We start from the raw sequence: 16,818 nt of genomic DNA, 5'->3' as shown, positions 1-16,818 counted from the left end.
CGGGCTCTCTGTGAACCCCTTCCCGTCACTGGGAGCCGGAGGCGCCGGGCTCTCTGTTAACCCCTTCCCGTCACTGGGAGCCGGAGGCGCCGGGCTCTCTGTGAACCCCTTCCAGTCACTGGGAGCCGGAGGCGCCGGGCTCTCTGTCTGGGATGATGCCGGAGCGTTGCCTTTGCGTCCAGCAGTAGAAGCAGTCGGCAGCTATTTGGAATTGTTTGATATTTTTTTCTTTTTCTGCGGTTTGTACTAAGGTGTCCATCGACCTTCACACATCGGTGGCAACCATTTTGTTCCTACTGCCCATTCAGTAGAAACCAGTCACATGATTGAGTCAGATTGTGAGGTGCACAGCGGAGGCAGCCATTTTGTAGGCTGAACCCGTATTCAGATGCAGCCATTATACCTTAGAAATGCCACCGATTTTTACGGTCTGCTATTGTCTCAGCTAACAAAATGGCTGCAAACACGATGTACAACCCAAGGTGCGCTCTAATGTAATCACACGGAGTATTCAAATGACCAATATCATTGGCAGAAGATTAGAGTCTCCTCTGAGCTGTATGTATGAGAGGACGGGTTCAGTATTAATCACTCATTTAAATGTAATCTGGTTTTTAGCTGTGAAATATGCTCATTATATCGCTGTAAGTTTTAGTTCATAAATCTCCTTATTTCCGCCACTTTTCCACTCCAGAGAATTCAGCGTCGGGGTACGGAGTCATTAGGTGATTTAATTTTACTTCTAAAAATTCTTTGGAAGCATTTTTTTAAATGGCGTTTAATCTACTTTAATCTCATCAGCCGGTGTCTTACTTATGTGCCTTACTCAATCAGGAATATGACGGGACGGAGCGGAGGCCGGCGTGTGGCGCTTTCATTAAACAATACAGAAATATGGAGAGCGAAAACCATTAACGTTTGCGTTCTGCAAAACCCCAAAATAGTCACTAAACCCCATTACCTGAGGCAGTTTAGGTCTCCTCTGTGCTTGGTGTTATGTAGGGTATTGTGTAGTGTCGCTATAATGAATCAATTGAGGAAATTAATTTCTACTTCAGGGTCCATAGGGGGTTGACCTTGGGGTATAGGTTGGGAACCAAATCCGGGCACCACGCAGTTAAATCTTTTAGCTCCCAGGATGCACTGGGTCCACTCTCCCTATAACCCCGCCCCCCAGCCAGAGGCACCTCAGTTTAAGTTGGTGCCCGGCCAGAGTCGGGTCACCGTTCGCGCAGGGGGAGCTGATTAGCAGCCCCTAAGCTTATTTTATTTTTTTAGGGACAAAGTTTTTTCTATGGACTTTGGATTCTTCAGAGCGGCAGCGTCGGACTGTCCATAGGACGTCTAAGCTGCCGCTCTTTCACCCCGCTGGCGCTGAGACGCCAGTACAGATCTGAGGATCTCAGCGGGACCCCAGAGTCTGTACTAGCCGGACTCTGCGAGCGCCCAGGACTGCTGCCGGATCCACGGGGACTAGGTATGGTCGCTGGTCACCGCTTGAGGTGATCCGCGCATTTCAAATGCAGTCCTGTGCCTACGGTCTCTGGGGACAGACCGGAGGTGCCGGCAGTGGCGGCGGGCCTCCCCCATACCCTGTGTGTCCACTAGACCACCAGGGACGATCGGCGCAGGGAGCCGGCGTCCTGGGGGTTAATAGCCGGCCAGGGGAGCAAGCCTTCCATGTTACAGCGGCTCCTCCCCTCAGCTCAGCGCGCCTTTCAGTATCCATAGTCTGGCGTCGCTGAGCTGCTTCCTCCGCGGGCCACGCTTCTTCTGAAGTCTCCAGCGGCCATTTTCTATGTGCAGCAGCAGAAATCTCCGGAGATGGCAGTGAGCCCAGTCCCCCTGCGTACCTCACCATCAGGTCAGTGTACACAGCGCTGTAGCCTTCCCAGACACTGAATCTGGGCAGTTGAATGCAGTGTAATAGTGCAGTATATTATATGACATGTTTATGTATATATGTATATATCTGCATTGTATGTGACTTATGCTAGTGCTGACTGTACTTTATTCTCTCACCTGTCAGTGTATATCTATCCCTTTCCTTATCTGCCCTAATACAACTGTACTTGGGGTGGTTCTGAAACCTCACATTTATATACTTGTTAATACTTGTGAGGTTTGTCACATACTGTTGCGTGCTGCATGTTGCCATATTTTAGATGGAACTGTGTGTTGCATACGCTGAAAATGGGTCCCTGCAGCTAATTTTTGGCATCAGTCAGGACCAGTATAGCGCTGCTTGATATTTCCGCCAAGAGGGTTGGTCAGATATGTCTGACCAGGAGATACAGCGTTATACTGCACCCATTTTTACTATCCTGCAAGTCATGTGCTGCAGGTGTTAGTGCGGAGGATTTGACTCATAAAGGGTTCCGTATGTGGCGTCATCTGGTGCCGGCCCCTTTCACGACCCCCTTGGGCGGTTTGTTTTCTCGGGATCCTCTCAATTGCGGATCGCCGGGCGGGACCCATTGTTGTACTGGGGTTACTTCACCATACTGCCCTTTTCATCTCAGGGTATCTCGCAGTTTCTTGCACTCTTCCCCTGTGACACAGACTATCGCTCCCTGCAGGGGTTTTTCGCAGTATATGAATTCCCCCTGGTGCCACAATAGTCTGTCTTGCCCCTTGCAGGGATTACCACAACAGCCACCCTGGGTGGATGTCGTTTTTCTACGAAATGCAAATTGGCGTGGTTGACGCCCTGTGGTTACATCCCAGTTGGCTCTGCCGTGAACTGGGTACTGTTCGGGGCTCTTTCCCTCTTACACGGGGGGAAGCCTATTTCAGGTATTATTATCCCTGCTTTAGGGCTGGTAGCAGGTCCATTCTGGTTAGAGTGAATGTTGACCTGCACCTGTATCATACACCCTCAGTCTTACATGCCTTCGGGTTCCCTGTTGCTGACTAGCGGGGGGATCGCATAGCGGGACTCTGGTTGTTGCCAGATAGGAGGTATTACATCAGCGTTTGGCCTCCTGTCCCAAATTCCCTGAGGGTCATCACGAGCTCCTCTTGGGGGGGATGGGCGTGTTACTCGTCTGATTAGACTTTACTACGCCTCCCATTCCTGCGTGGTCTGATTCTTCTGATCCGTAGGTGGTAACTCTGCCTGAAATCAGTATACTCACTTTCAGGGGTTGTTACCCATCCTACCATGGCGATAGCATGGTTGGTTAATACTATTACATACTGAGCTGATGCATTTGTAATGTTTTTTCCCCTCCAACACGTCTGGGGTTCAAATGTATTTGGTTGCTCACGTAATATATGCTGTTGTCATAGGTGGACATGCCTATATTGGATACCAGTCTCCTAACTTTCAGAGTTCCGGCTGCGACTGTATCCTCCGTAATACCCTATGGCTGCGCTCTGGGAATGCAGAGGTGCAGATACCATCTTTAGGGTTGATATTGTTTGGTCCTGACCTTGACAAGATTGTAGTAACATTGGCAGTATTACTAACAACAAGTTTCCCGCCTTCAGCTATGCCCACTACAAGGCCTCAGACTAAGTCTGTTAAGTCTTTTTGTCCTCAGGGTCAGCCTAAAGGTCTGTTTCTTCGTAGACTGTCGGCATCTACAAGGGCCGACATATCCAGTACCGAGCAGGCCTGGACTGCCAGCCGATCCTGCTTCTGAACCTACGGATATATCGTCAGCCTGACGGGACAGGCCTACAACTGGGAGATGGCGAATTTCTCAGTTCGCCCGGTACTAGTGTCAAGTTGCCGCGGCTATGTGGGTAGGAGGGTACGCCCTCTCTTTGCTCAGGCGGCCTCTTCACATGTGATGGTACGCGGGCCCTTATTCAGACCTGAACAGGGCCTTACAAATCCAGAAAGCTGTACAGTTGTTGCGATAAGCGGGGCTAATTAGGCCATCCCCACTATCTCAGTGAGGGACTGGTTGTTCTGCTTTCTTTCTTGTGCGGTGGCTGAATGGTCCTTTTTGGCCTATTCTCTGTCTCAATTCCCTGAACCGGTTCCTAAAGCTACCTGGGCTCAGGAAGCAATCCCTATGCTCCATCATACTATGTTTGGAACCTGGGGACTTTATGGTATCACTGGATATACATGACGCGTGCCTACGGGTACTTACAGAGACCTTACCTCAGCATGGACTGAGGTTTGCTGTATCACAGCAACTCTTACAATTTTTCGGGATCTGCCTGTTGGGACTGTCCTCAGCCCCACAGGGGTTTACCAGCGTTTTGGATTTTCTGACAGTTCTCCTGTTCAGTATATCCCAATGCTCCTGTACCTGGACGGCCTCCTGCTTTTAGCGGGATCACCGGGGTACTTTACAGCCAGGTCAGTATGACTGTGGCTTCTTCAGGGTGCAGACGTTTAATCAACGGGGAAAAAGTCCTCCCTGCATCCCTCTCTGGGTATTCTTCACCTAGGAGCCCTGCTGGATTCTCAGTATCTGAGAATTCTTCTGGCGTAAGACGGAATCTCCACTCTTCCATTAGGAGTACATGGATGTCTGCGCAGACATATGTCTTTACACTCTGGGATGCATGGTCAAATATTCAGTGTCTGCCTTTGGAAGGGTGGAATGGGCTCAGTTCCATTCCAGGCCTTTCCATAATTGGCTTATCTCCTGATGGAACGAGTTTTTTTTCTGTCGGATCACTGTTCAAACGATGATGCTCTCCCTGGAGCCAAGTCGGTTCCTGTCCGGGTGGCTATGGCCATCTCGTTCAGGGTATTCTTTGCTATGGACAGTGTCTGTCTGGTTCGCATCCATTTCAGTGCAGTTGGACGTCTGTCGATTCCACCCTGTCAATTAACTTGTTGGAACTTTAGCCTGTCTTGGGCCTTCACTCTGGCATAGCCCTTGTTTCCCGGTGAACCTGAAAAGGTTCAGTCCGACAGGGTCAGTACAGTGGCTTCCTTTTTAGCAACACTGTTCGTTGGGTGGCAATGACAGGTATGTCACACATTCGGACATAGTCCAAGGGTTTCCTCCCGACCATCTCGGCAGCGTTAATTTCAGGAGCTCTCCATTGGGAAGCGGGAGTCCTCAGCCATCACGACGTGCATCCCGGGGACTAGTCTCTTTCCCAAGAGTGGTTTCATCTCCTGGTGAGCAGGGGGGGCCCCCCTGAAGTGACCCTCATGGCATTCTGACTTTATCACACTATGGTGTTACAGTCCAGCTCTGGGGATTCTGAAGCGACCTTCAGTGACTCTTTGTCGGTGAAGTGGTCCTTCCACTTTGTGTACCTGTGTTCTCCGGTCTCCCTTCTTTCTCGAGGTCTTTGGAAGTGTTTCAATTGAGACGGAGATGCTTTCCTGCTGGTGGCTCTTGATTGCCCCAGATGTCAGGGGTACTTGGATTTTCGGAGTCTCTCCATCGATACTCCATTCCTGATGCTTCACTCCCCGGACCTGTTGTCTCAGGGTCCTTGGTTTTGCCTAGGACCTGGGTCGTTTGTCTTTGACTGCGTCCCTACAGTGGTCTTATGGCTTCCCTGGCTTTGTCATCGTTGGAATGATTAGAGCACGTAGATCAGCTTTTGCTGGGACCTACCACAAACTGTGGCAGCCATAATTCTTATGGTATTATACCCATCGATACGATCCTCTGGTGTCCAGGATTTCCAGATATTCTGGCATTCCTTCCGGCTGGCTTGGGTTTCACCCTCGGCCTGGCCTTCCTGACAGTGCGGATCTCTACACTGTCGGTATGGTTAAGATATGGAATTGCTCCGCTCTGGTATCCAGTTCATCCTTTGGAGTGTTTTCTGGATTATGCTTCCATTTGTCCTCCCTAGGGACTCCTTGGGAGTTGGTAGTGGTTCTTCGTTCCCTCCGGGGACAGTCAATGGATCCGCTGGTTGTGATAGCCATTACATGGTCTATTGCTTAGGCTCTCTCTCTTTCTCTCAGGGTGTTTATATTAACCAGGAGAGTGTCTGAATTGGGAGCGTTCTCATGTGGCTCCCTCTTCGGGAGGGCATCATGTCAGGGTGTGAGTTGCTCTCGCCCTGTGTTTCTTCTTAGAGTGGTTTTTAGGTTCCATATTATTCTGGAACTTATGGTACGGCCATTCAGTCCCCAGTCCTCTCGGCTGGTGTGGTCCGGCCTCTTTGGATTTATGTGATCCGTTCAAGTTCCTTACGGAAATCGGATTCCTTATTGGTGGTCTGGGATTTCTGGTTTTCACAGGAAAGGATGGCCGGCCTATAACCAAATGTTGGCTGGACAGCCTCGTATGTCTTCCTCAGGGGCATACCCATGGGTAGGCCATTCTGTTGTTGATGCTTGTTTTTTCTCGGGCCATGTAACCCTCGTGGGCGGCTCACAGTGGTGCCTCGGCTGTTTTGCCTTACTAGGTGGCCACGTGGTCTTCTGTCCACACCTTTTTAAGGTTCTAGGCCAGTGTTGGCTAACCTTGACACTCCAGCTGTTATGGAACTACATAACCCAGCATGCACTGCTACAGTTTTGCCATTAGGGCATGCTAAAACTGTGGCAGGGCATGCTGGGATATATAGTTCCACAACAGCTGGAGTGTCAAGGTTAGCCAACACTGTTCTAGGCATTGGTTTCCTTTGCCTCTCAGGATGCTTCCTTTTTGGCGACGGGTGAATGGAGTTGATAAATAATTGAAAAACAGAATGTTCTAGCTTATATAGACAATACTGTATGTTAAGGAGCGAAGTATTATATATGTGACCTATTAGAGGGGGGTAACAGACTGAGCTCTTGTTGCTCCAAGATCAAATCCTGATCCTCGCCGCGATGCCTCTGCCTGGAATCCTGATCCTGGCCGCGATGCCTCTGCCTGGAATCCTGATCCTGGCCGCGATGCCTCTGCCTGGAATCCTGATCCTGGCCGCGATGCCTCTGCCTGGAATCCTGATCCTGGCCGCGATGCCTCTGCCTGGAATCCTGATCCTGGCCGCGATGCCTCTGCCTGGAATCCTGATCCTGGCCGCGATGCCTCTGCCTGGAATCCTGATCCTGGCCGCGATGCCTCTGCCTGGAATCCTGATCCTGGCCGCGATGCCTCTGCCTGGAATCCTGATCCTGGCCGCGATGCCTCTGCCTGGAATCCTGATCCTGGCCGCGATGCCTCTGCCTGGAATCCTGATCCTGGCCGCGATGCCTCTGCCTGGAATCCTGATCCTGGCCGCGATGCCTCTGCCTGGAATCCTGATCCTGGCCGCGATGCCTCTGCCTGGAATCCTGATCCTGGCCGCGATGCCTCTGCCTGGAATCCTGATCCTGGCCGCGATGCCTCTGCCTGGAATCCTGATCCTGGCCGCGATGATAGTCTGTCCTGTACACACTCCTGATCAGAAGCAGAAAAACATTACTGCTGCCAGGATGTTCATTATTCATTTTAGTAAAGTGGGCAGTGGTACGGTGCCAGGCCATTAGCCTGAGGCATGTCCCACTGACCAGCATGGCATGAGGTTTCTGTAATACTATGGTAGCCTGCCATCGCCTAGATTACACACCTCATAACTGGGTCGGTCGTGTGTGGGTCGGTCGTGTGTGGGCCGGTGGGTCGGTCGTGTGTGGGCCGGTGGGTCGGTCGTGTGTGGGCCGGTGGGTCGGTCGTGTGTGGGCCGGTGGGTCGGTCGTGTGTGGGCCGGGTGGGTCGGTCGTGTGTGGGCCGGGTGGGTCGGTCGTGTGTGGGGGGGTTGGGTCGGTCGAGTGTGGGGGGGTTGGGTCGGTCGTGTGTGGGGGGGTTGGGTCGGTCGTGTGTGGGGGGGTTGGGTCGGTCGTGTGTGGGGGGGTTGGGTCGGTCGTGTGGGGGGGGTGGGTCGGTCGTGTGTGGGGGGGGTGGGTCGGTCGTGTGTGGGGGGGGGGTGGGTCGGTCGTGTGTGGGGGGGGGGTGGGTCGGTCGTGTGTGGGGGGGGTGGGTCGGTCGTGTGTGGGGGGGGTGGGTCGGTCGTGTGGTGGGGGGGGGGGGGGTCGGTCGTGTGGTGGGGGGGGGGGTCGGTCGTGTGGGGGGGGGGGGGGGTCGGTCGTGTGGGGGGGGGGGTGGGTCGGTCGTGTGGGGGGGGGGGTGGGTCGGTCGTGGGGGGGGGGGGGTGTCGGTCGTGGGGGGGGGGGGGGTGTCGGTCGTGTGGGGGGGGGGGTGTCGGTCGTGTGGGGGGGGGTGGGCCGGTCATGTACAGATGATCACTTCTTGCAGGTGGAATTCCTAGTTCCGGAACTTTCAAGTGATGGGTCCATTTTTGGGTGAACCAGTTGCAGTGAGTTTGGCAGGAGCCGGGGACGTCTGCTATACATATATGTAGCTGTGGGCCAATACCTCATGTCTAGTATGAATTATTATGCTGTTGAATATTACATACTGGGAAAAGCGCTAATAAATCCTATGGTACTTCTGCCTGAAATTGCCTGCACAAGCCCTGGAAACACACTGTTGCTGCATTTGTCAGGATTATATTGCTAAGGACAAGGGGGAGACGGGAAATTACGTTCTACAAAATGTTTAATGTTGTTTCTATCAGAATGTTGTCTTCTCTGTAATGGTTCTAGAAGGCGTCACGATAACCCCGCGCTGTTCTCCTCTAGCGTTTCAAGGCGACCCCCAAGCGGTCCTGAAGACCATGAGACGATACATCAAGGAATTTTTTGGCTGCCGAGAGTGCGCTCAGCACTTTGAAGCGATGGCTAAAGCGTCGATGGATGATGTGAGAACAATGGATGACGCGGTGCTATGGCTGTGGCGGAAACACAACGTGGTCAACAACAGACTGGCCGGTACGTGTAGCCCGCAAGTGCTGCAGTGTAGTCAGTGCTGGGAGAGGACTAGGACGGACATTAGTGATAGGTGCACTGATACCAAGGTCCATACAAGGACTGAGAGGACTAGGACAGACATTAGTGATAGGTGCACTGATACCAAGGTCCATACAGGGACTGAGAGAGGACTAGGACGGACATTAGTGATAGGTGCACTGATACCAAGGTCCATACAGGGACTGAGAGAGGACTAGGACGGACATTAGTGATAGGTGCACTGATACCAAGGTCCATACAGGGACTGAGAGGACTAGGACGGACATTAGTGATAGGTGCACTGATACCAAGGTCCATACAGGGACTGAGAGGACTAGGACGGACATTAGTGATAGGTGCACTGATACCAAGGTCCATACAGGGACTGAGAGAGGACTAGGACGGACATTAGTGATAGGTGTGTGTACTGTCAGCTCACGTACTGATACCAAGGTCCATACAGGGACTGAGAGAGGACTAGGACGGACATTAGTGATAGGTGCACATACCAAGGTCCATACAGGGACTGAGAGAGGACTAGGACGGGCATTAGTGATAGGTGCACTGATACCAAGGTCCATACAGGGACTGAGAGAGGACTAGGACGGGCATTAGTGATAGGTGCACTGATACCAAGGTCCATACAGGGACTGAGAGAGGACTAGGACGGGCATTAGTGATAGGTGCACTGATACCAAGGTCCATACAGGGACTGAGAGAGGACTAGGACGGACATTAGTGATAGGTGCACTGATACCAAGGTCCATACGGGGACTGAGAGGGGACTAGGACGGACAATAGTGATAGGTGCACTGATACCAAGGTCCATACAGGGACTGAGAGAGGCCTAGGACGGACATTAGTGATAGGTGCACTGATACCAAAGTCCATACAGGGACTGAGAGAGCAATAGGATGGACATTAGTGATAGGTGTGTGTACTGTCAGCTCACGTACTGATACCAAGGTCCATACAGTCCATACAGGGACTGAGAGAGGACTAGGACGGACATTAGTGATAGTCCCTGTATGGACCTTGGTATCAGTGCACCTATCACTAATGTCCATCCTAGTGCTCTCTCAGTCCCTGTATGGACCTTGGTATCAGTGCACCTATCACTAATGTCCGTCCTAGTCCTCTCTCAGTCCCTGTATGGACCTTGGTATCAGTGCGTGAGCTGACAGTACACACACCTATCACTAATTTCCGTCCTAGTCCTCTCTCAGTCCCTATATGGACCTTGGTATCAGTGCACCTATCACTAATGTCCATCCTAGTCCTCTCAGTCCTGTATGGACCTTAGTATCAGTGCACCTATCACTAATGTCCGTCCTAGTCCTCTCTCAGTCCCTGTATGGACCTTGGTATCAGTGCGTGAGCTGACAGTACACACACGTATCACTAATGTCCGTCCTAGTCCTCTCAGTCCCTGTATGGACCTTGGTATCAGTGCACCTATCACTAATGTCCATCCTAGTGCTCTCCCAGTCTCTGTATGGACCTTGGTATCAGTGTGAGAGCTGACAGTACACACACGGATCACTAATGTCCGTCCTAGTCCTCTCTCAGTCCCTGTATGGACCTTGGTATCAGTACGTGATCTGACAGTATACACACCTATCACTAATGTCCATCCTAGTCCTCTCAGTCCCTGTATGGACCTTGGAATCAGTGCACCTATCACTAATGTCCGTCCTAGTCCTCTCAGTCCTGTATGGACCTTGGTATCAGTGCACCTATCACTAATGTCCGTCCTAGTCCTCTCAGTCCCTGTATGGACCTTGGTATCAGTACGTGAGCTGACAGTACACACACCTATAACTAATGTCCGTCCTAGTCCTCTCTCAGTCCCTGTATGGATCTTGGTATCAGTGCACCTATCACTAATGTCCGTCCTAGTCCTCTCAGTCCTGTATGGACCTTGGTATCAGTGCACCTATCACTAATGTCCGTCCTAGCCCTCTCTCAGTCCCTGTATGGACCTTGGTATCAGTGCACCTGAGAGAGGACTATGACGGACATTAGTGATAGGTGTGTGTACTGTCAGCTCACGTACTGATACCAAGGTCCATACAGGGACTGAGAAAGGACTAGGACGGACATTAGTGATAGGTGCACTGATACCAAGGTCCAAACAGGGACTGAGAGAGGACTAGGACGGACATTAGTGATAGGTGCACTGATACCAAGGTCCATACAGGGACTGAGAGAGCACTAGGATGGACATTAGTGATAGGTGTGTGTACTGTCAGCTCACGTACTGATACCAAGGTCCATACAGGGACTGAGAGAGGACTAGGACGGACATTAGTGATAGGTGCACTGATACCAAGGTCCATACAGGGACTGAGAGGATGAGGATGGACATTAGTGATAGGTGCACTGATACCAAGGTCCATACGGGGACTGAGAGAGGACTAGGACGGACATTAGTGATAGGTGTATGTACTGTCAGCTCATGTACTAATACCAAGGTCCATACAGGGACTGAGAGAGGACTATGACGTTCATTAGTGATGTGTGTGTACTGTCAGCTCACGTACTGATACCAAGGTCCATACAGGACTGAGAGAGGACTAGGACGGACATTAGTGATAGGTGCACTGATACCAAGGTCCATACAGGACTGAGAGGACTAGGACGGACATTAGTGATAGGTGCACTGATACCAAGGTCCATACAGGGACTGAGAGGACTAGGACGGACATTAGTGATACGTGTGTGTACTGTCAGCTCACGCACTACCAAGATCCATACAGGGACTGAGAGAGGACTAGGACGGACATTAGTGATAGGTGTGTGTACTGTCAGCTCACGTACTGATACCAAGGTCCACACAAGTACTGTACGAAGGGTGCGATGTGTTGTCGGCGCTGTGCCTGTATGAGCAGTGTATTATGTGGCAGCAATGTGCCTGTACGAGCGGTGCGGGGTGGTGGCGATATGCCTGTACGAGCGGTGCGGGGTGGTGGCGATGTGCCTGTACCAGCGGTGCGGGGTGGCGGCGATGTGCCTGTATGAGCGGTGCGGGGTGTCAGCGCTGTGTCTGTACGAGCGGTGCGGGGTGGTGGCGATGTGCCTGTATGAGCGGTGCATTATGTGGCAGCGCTGTGTCTGTACGGGCGGTGCGGAGTGGTGGCGATGTGCCTGTATGAGCAGTGCATTATGTGGCAGCGCTGTGTCTGTACGAGCGGTGCGGGGTGGTGGCGATGTGCCTGTATGAGCGGTGCATTATGTGGCAGCGCTGTGTCTGTACGAGCGGTGCGGAGTGGTGGCGATGTGCCTGTATGAGCAGTGCATTATGTGGCAGCGCTGTGTCTGTACGAGCGGTGCGGGGTGGTGGCGATGTGCCTGTATGAGCAGTGCATTATGTGGCAGCGCTGTGTCTGTACGAGCGGTGCGGAGTGGTGGCGATGTGCCTGTATGAGCGGTGCATTATGTGGCAGCGCTGTGTCTGTACGAGCGGTGCGGAGTGGTGACGATGTGCCTGTACGAGCGGTGCATTATGTGGCAGTGCTGTGCCCATACGAGCGGTGCGGGGTGGTGGCGTAGAAGTGCCTGTACGAGCGGTGCGGGGTGGTGGCGTAGAAGTGCCTGTACGAGCGGTGCGGTGGCGTAGAAGTGGCTGTACAAGCGGTGCATTATGTGGCAGTGATGTGCCTGTACGAGCGGTGCGGGGTGGTGGCGTAGAAGTGCCTGTACGAGCGGTGCGGGGTGGTGGCGTAGAAGTGCCTGTACGAGCGGTGCGGGGTGGTGGCGTAGAAGTGCCTGTACGAGCGGTGCGGTGGCGTAGAAGTGGCTGTACGAGCGGTGCATTATGTGGCAGTGATGTGCCTGTACGAGCGGTGCGGGGTGGTGGCGTAGAAGTGCCTGTACGAGCGGTGCGGTGGCGTAGAAGTGGCTGTACGAGCGGTGCATTATGTGGCAGTGATGTGCCTGTACGAGCGGTGCGGAGTGGTGGCGTAGAAGTGCCTGTATGAGCGGTGCGGGGTGGTGGCGTAGAAGTGGCTGTACGAGCGGTGCATTATGTGGCAGTGATGTGCCTGTACGAGCGGTGCGGAGTGGTGGCGGAGAAGTGCCTGTACGAGCGGTGCGGGGTGGTGGCGTAGAAGTGGCTGTACGAGCGGTGCATTATGTGGCAGTGATGTGCCTGTACGAGCGATGCGGAGAAGTGCCTGTACGATCGGTGCGGGGTGGTGGCGATGTGCCTGTACGAGCGGTGCATTATGTGGCAGCGCAGTGTCTACGATCGGTGCGGGGTGGTGGCGATGTGCCTGTACGAGTGGTGCATTATGTGGCAGCGCTGTGCCTGTACGAGCGGTGCGGGGTGGTGGCGTAGAAGCGCCTGTACAATTGGTGCAATGTGACCCACAATCCCATATTGCCTGTTACGTATTAGACACCGCCAGCGCCAGCAGCTACAGACTCTTAGGAAGAGATAACAAGCGCAGATCACGTTCCCCGCTCACCAATGTGTATAGTGATTTGTGTTACTTATTCTGGTTTAATGCGTTTGTCGTTTGGATTATTTGCGCCATCAGTTGCCCAGATCATGTACTTACAGCTTGTTCCGCCCTCCTGTATCCACATATAGGTGCTCAGAGTGAAGACCCTAAAAGCCCCAAAGTCCAGTGGCCACCCCCTGAGCTGTGTTCTGCGTGCCACGAGGAGATCAATGGGCTGCACAGCTGGAATGAGCAGGAGATTCTGGCCTTCCTGAAACGGCACTTCGGGAGCAAGGAGATCTCCCTACAGTACTCCGATCCCAGCAACAACCAGCACGATGCCGGGGATGGGAGGAACGACCAGACCCTCACCAAGAGTCCTAAAGCAGACGCAGACTCCGGGAAGCACAAGCCCCACGATGGTTCCATCCTTAAACCAGAATTTATGGACAAATTAATCCAAAAACAGCCAGAGAGAGGCCGTGAGGAGCGGAATCAGTCAGTCGGCTTCCTGGGACTTGGATTTTCCAACATAGACATGAGTCTGTGTGTGGTCCTCTACATCACCTCCTCGTTATTCCTAATTATCATGTACTTCTTCTTCAGAGCTCGCTCCAAAAGGTGGAAAATCCGCTATAACCGTCCCTACGTCTAAATTATTAAAACAATTTTTTAATTCTTTCAACAGTTTCCACACTCCAGAGTTTTTGTACTAATGGTTCAGGGATATACATAGATATATCCATATTAAGTCCATTCTGTTACGCTGAGCCGTGGCCGCGCTGCCGCTGCTATCGGTGGCTTTAGAAGGCTCATCTTAGAACTTTTTGCGGGTGAAGTGCGTGACTCGGAGCTTTTGTGCCAGCAATTGTACTTGCCAAGAACGTTAATGCCAGCATGGAATTATTGTTACAGGCTGGATAAAGCCATATATGAAGGACGTACAGGGCAGAATTATAAGGTTCCGATGGGGTCTCGCTGCCTGAGGTGACTGATCACTCCCCTATTTAAACCCCAAATTGTGTTGGTCCAGGCGTTGGCCGTCCTCAGCCAGCAGGTAATGGAGCCGATTCACTCTGAAGATCCAGTTAAACAGTCGGAATCTACTAAAATGAGAACAGTGATGGGAGAAGCACCAAACACGGCGACCGTTTCACCAAGACTCGCTCCGAAGTTCCCGGCGACCGTTTCACCAAGACTCGCTCCTCTGAAGTTCCCGACGACTGTTTCACCAAGACTCGCTCCGAAGTTCCCGGCTGACCGTCTTTCCTGCCTCTGCATATTGTGCAAGAACGGCCAAAGCGTTTATTTCTTCCATGGAAATCGCATTCCCGATTTACCAGAGAAAATTATGTCTACTGTTCGTTGTCATATGTCATTATCCCCTTTCCCATAATGACATTTGTCCTGTCGGACTTGTAACAAATGATGGGGGGGACCCAGCTCCGTATTTGTGGGAGTAAGCTAATCCGGCAGGGAGCGTATTCTCATAGTGGTTGTTCTACTTTCACACTATTATTTTATTACAGCTTTTCCCTTTAGTCTACATTAGGGCTTAGAGCTTTTGGTGACTGGATCCAAGTATAATTCATTCCTTGTAATAATTAAACGCCGGACCATATTTGTAACCCCACGGCCCGGAGTAACGCAGGGTTGGAAATCCGACATCAAATCCTGCAATGCGATGGCACCGTAATAATTCTATTATATAACCATTGTGATGGTTATACGTGCGCCCAAAAACGGGACGGAGTCTGTGGGAGAGAGAGCGGAGCCTCACGGCACCCGCCCATGTCACTGTGGGGGCTGCTCCCAGACGTCCCCTACACTCTTCTCCTGCTGCCTACCCACATGCTTTAGCTGAGCTTCAGGCACCACTTCCAGGTGTCCGCAGCTGAATAATAAAATCCGATGGCTGGCAACCATCAAACTCCCGGTATGCGATGGAATAAGTACTTCCATTGTATCAGAAACATCAATGGCTGCTAACCATCAGCTTCCGATGTCCATACCTAGTATAACGTGTTCCTCTCCAGTAGCTGCGTCCTACAGGCAGGTTGAGAAATACGAGCCTAGGACTCAGCAGGATCTCAGCACAATGATGTGAGGTGAGGTGAATGGCCTGTCTCACCCCCTACTCACTGTAACTCTCCCCTCACTACACTAAGCTGCAGTGTATATTGATTCTCCTACCTGTATCACTGTGTCCTCTTGCTGCTGACTGAGCTCCGATCTCTAAATACTGCAGTACACTTTCTGGTCACATGACACATCCAGGTGTCTATCAGTGCTCAAGTTAAGCCCCTCATACTCAGAGGCATGCCTCTGATAGCTCCCTTTCTGTGCAGCTTACTGTCCATGGTGTGGCCCCGCCTCCTGCTCTGCTAGCAGTGTCTGACTATACAGAAGTGAGGCTGTGCTGTTGCTGCCTCATCTCTCGTCTCCCTGCAGTCACAGGGAGCTCCACAAAGCTGGTGAGTGTTAACTATAAAAATGATTACAATAAACAAAGAAGACGTGTATAAGTTATACTTTTCATCTCTGTATTATTCTAATAAATGTTATATCAAATCTCAGGAGTTTGACAGGGGAGGCTCTGCCTCTTACTGCCTACCTGTCTGCACGTCCCTGGTCTAAAAGGGCCCCTGTACCTATCCTTTTGGTTCCTAGAGGCTGTATTCTTACTGCAAAATGGCTGCCTCCACTTTATAGAGTAACATGAAGCCATTGTCACACACACGTGTGTATGTATAACAGCAACATAGACGGCACTCAAGACTTTCAATGATGCAAAAAAAATGATGTAAGTCTTGATAAAAGGGTTACATGTATAATGAATATCATATAATAAATCCCTGTGCATGACACCTTTGTGAACCAGTAACAGCCACAGCTCCCGAGTAGAGACCCGATGACGTCACTGACACGACCATGTGCCCACGTTTCGGACGTCTCATTAGTGGTGTGCTGTCTAACATCAGAATATAGGAAATGATGCATATAACTCATCAATGTATCAATATCTAACTATGAAACATACTATGTAAAACATGGACTATAGAACAACGTACAAGGGGGAAAATAGTCTCACAAGGAAACACCACTATCTTAAATAAGTGGTGAGCACAAATCCTAAAGTATAGCAGACCCCCAGTAGATTGGGGTCTGGGGGCTAGAGAACCAGAGGGAATGGGAGCCTTATGGACCCAAGGCAATGCTCAGGGGATGACACCTCAACCCAAAAAAATGGAGATGCTATACAAAGCAAGTTACAGATGTTCCTTCATTAAGTCCTAATGGATGATGAGATTGTAGTGTGAATCCATTTAGCCTCCAGAGAGACTTAGATATTGATACATTGATGAGTTATAGACATCATTCCCTATATTGTGATGTTAGACAGCACACCACTCATGTTATCAGCTCCTCATTGTTTGTCATCACTATGGTGATGGTGCACGGAGAGTTGCCACGCCCCCTGGAGACGTCTGGAACGTGGGCGCATGGTCGTGTCAGTGACATCATTGCGTCTCCACTCGGGAGCTGCAGCTGTTACTGGTTGACAAGGGTGTCATGCACAGGGATTGATTGTGTGACTTTCATTATACATGTATGTCT

The 16,818-nt window shown here is 51.5% G+C and overlaps 1 protein-coding gene across 1 annotated transcript in view; it reads left to right on the top strand.

Annotated features, from left to right (window-relative positions):
- Positions 1-16,062, top strand: part of QSOX2 (quiescin sulfhydryl oxidase 2) — an 81,129-nt gene extending 65,067 nt beyond the window's left edge. The window contains exons 11-12 of the mRNA XM_088461424.1: positions 8,549-8,737; positions 13,350-16,062. Of these exons, the coding sequence (XP_088317550.1) occupies positions 8,549-8,737; positions 13,350-13,855 (695 nt within the window). The 3' untranslated portion in view covers positions 13,856-16,062. The remainder of the gene's footprint in view (positions 1-8,548; positions 8,738-13,349) is intronic.
- Positions 16,063-16,818: the final 756 nt, after the last annotated feature.

Source organism: Taudactylus pleione, unplaced genomic scaffold, assembly GCF_031769625.1.
Source record: "Taudactylus pleione unplaced genomic scaffold, aTauple2 ptg001045l, whole genome shotgun sequence".
Lineage (NCBI taxonomy): Eukaryota > Metazoa > Chordata > Amphibia > Anura > Myobatrachidae > Taudactylus > Taudactylus pleione.
This window is presented reverse-complemented; position numbering and strand designations above follow the sequence as displayed.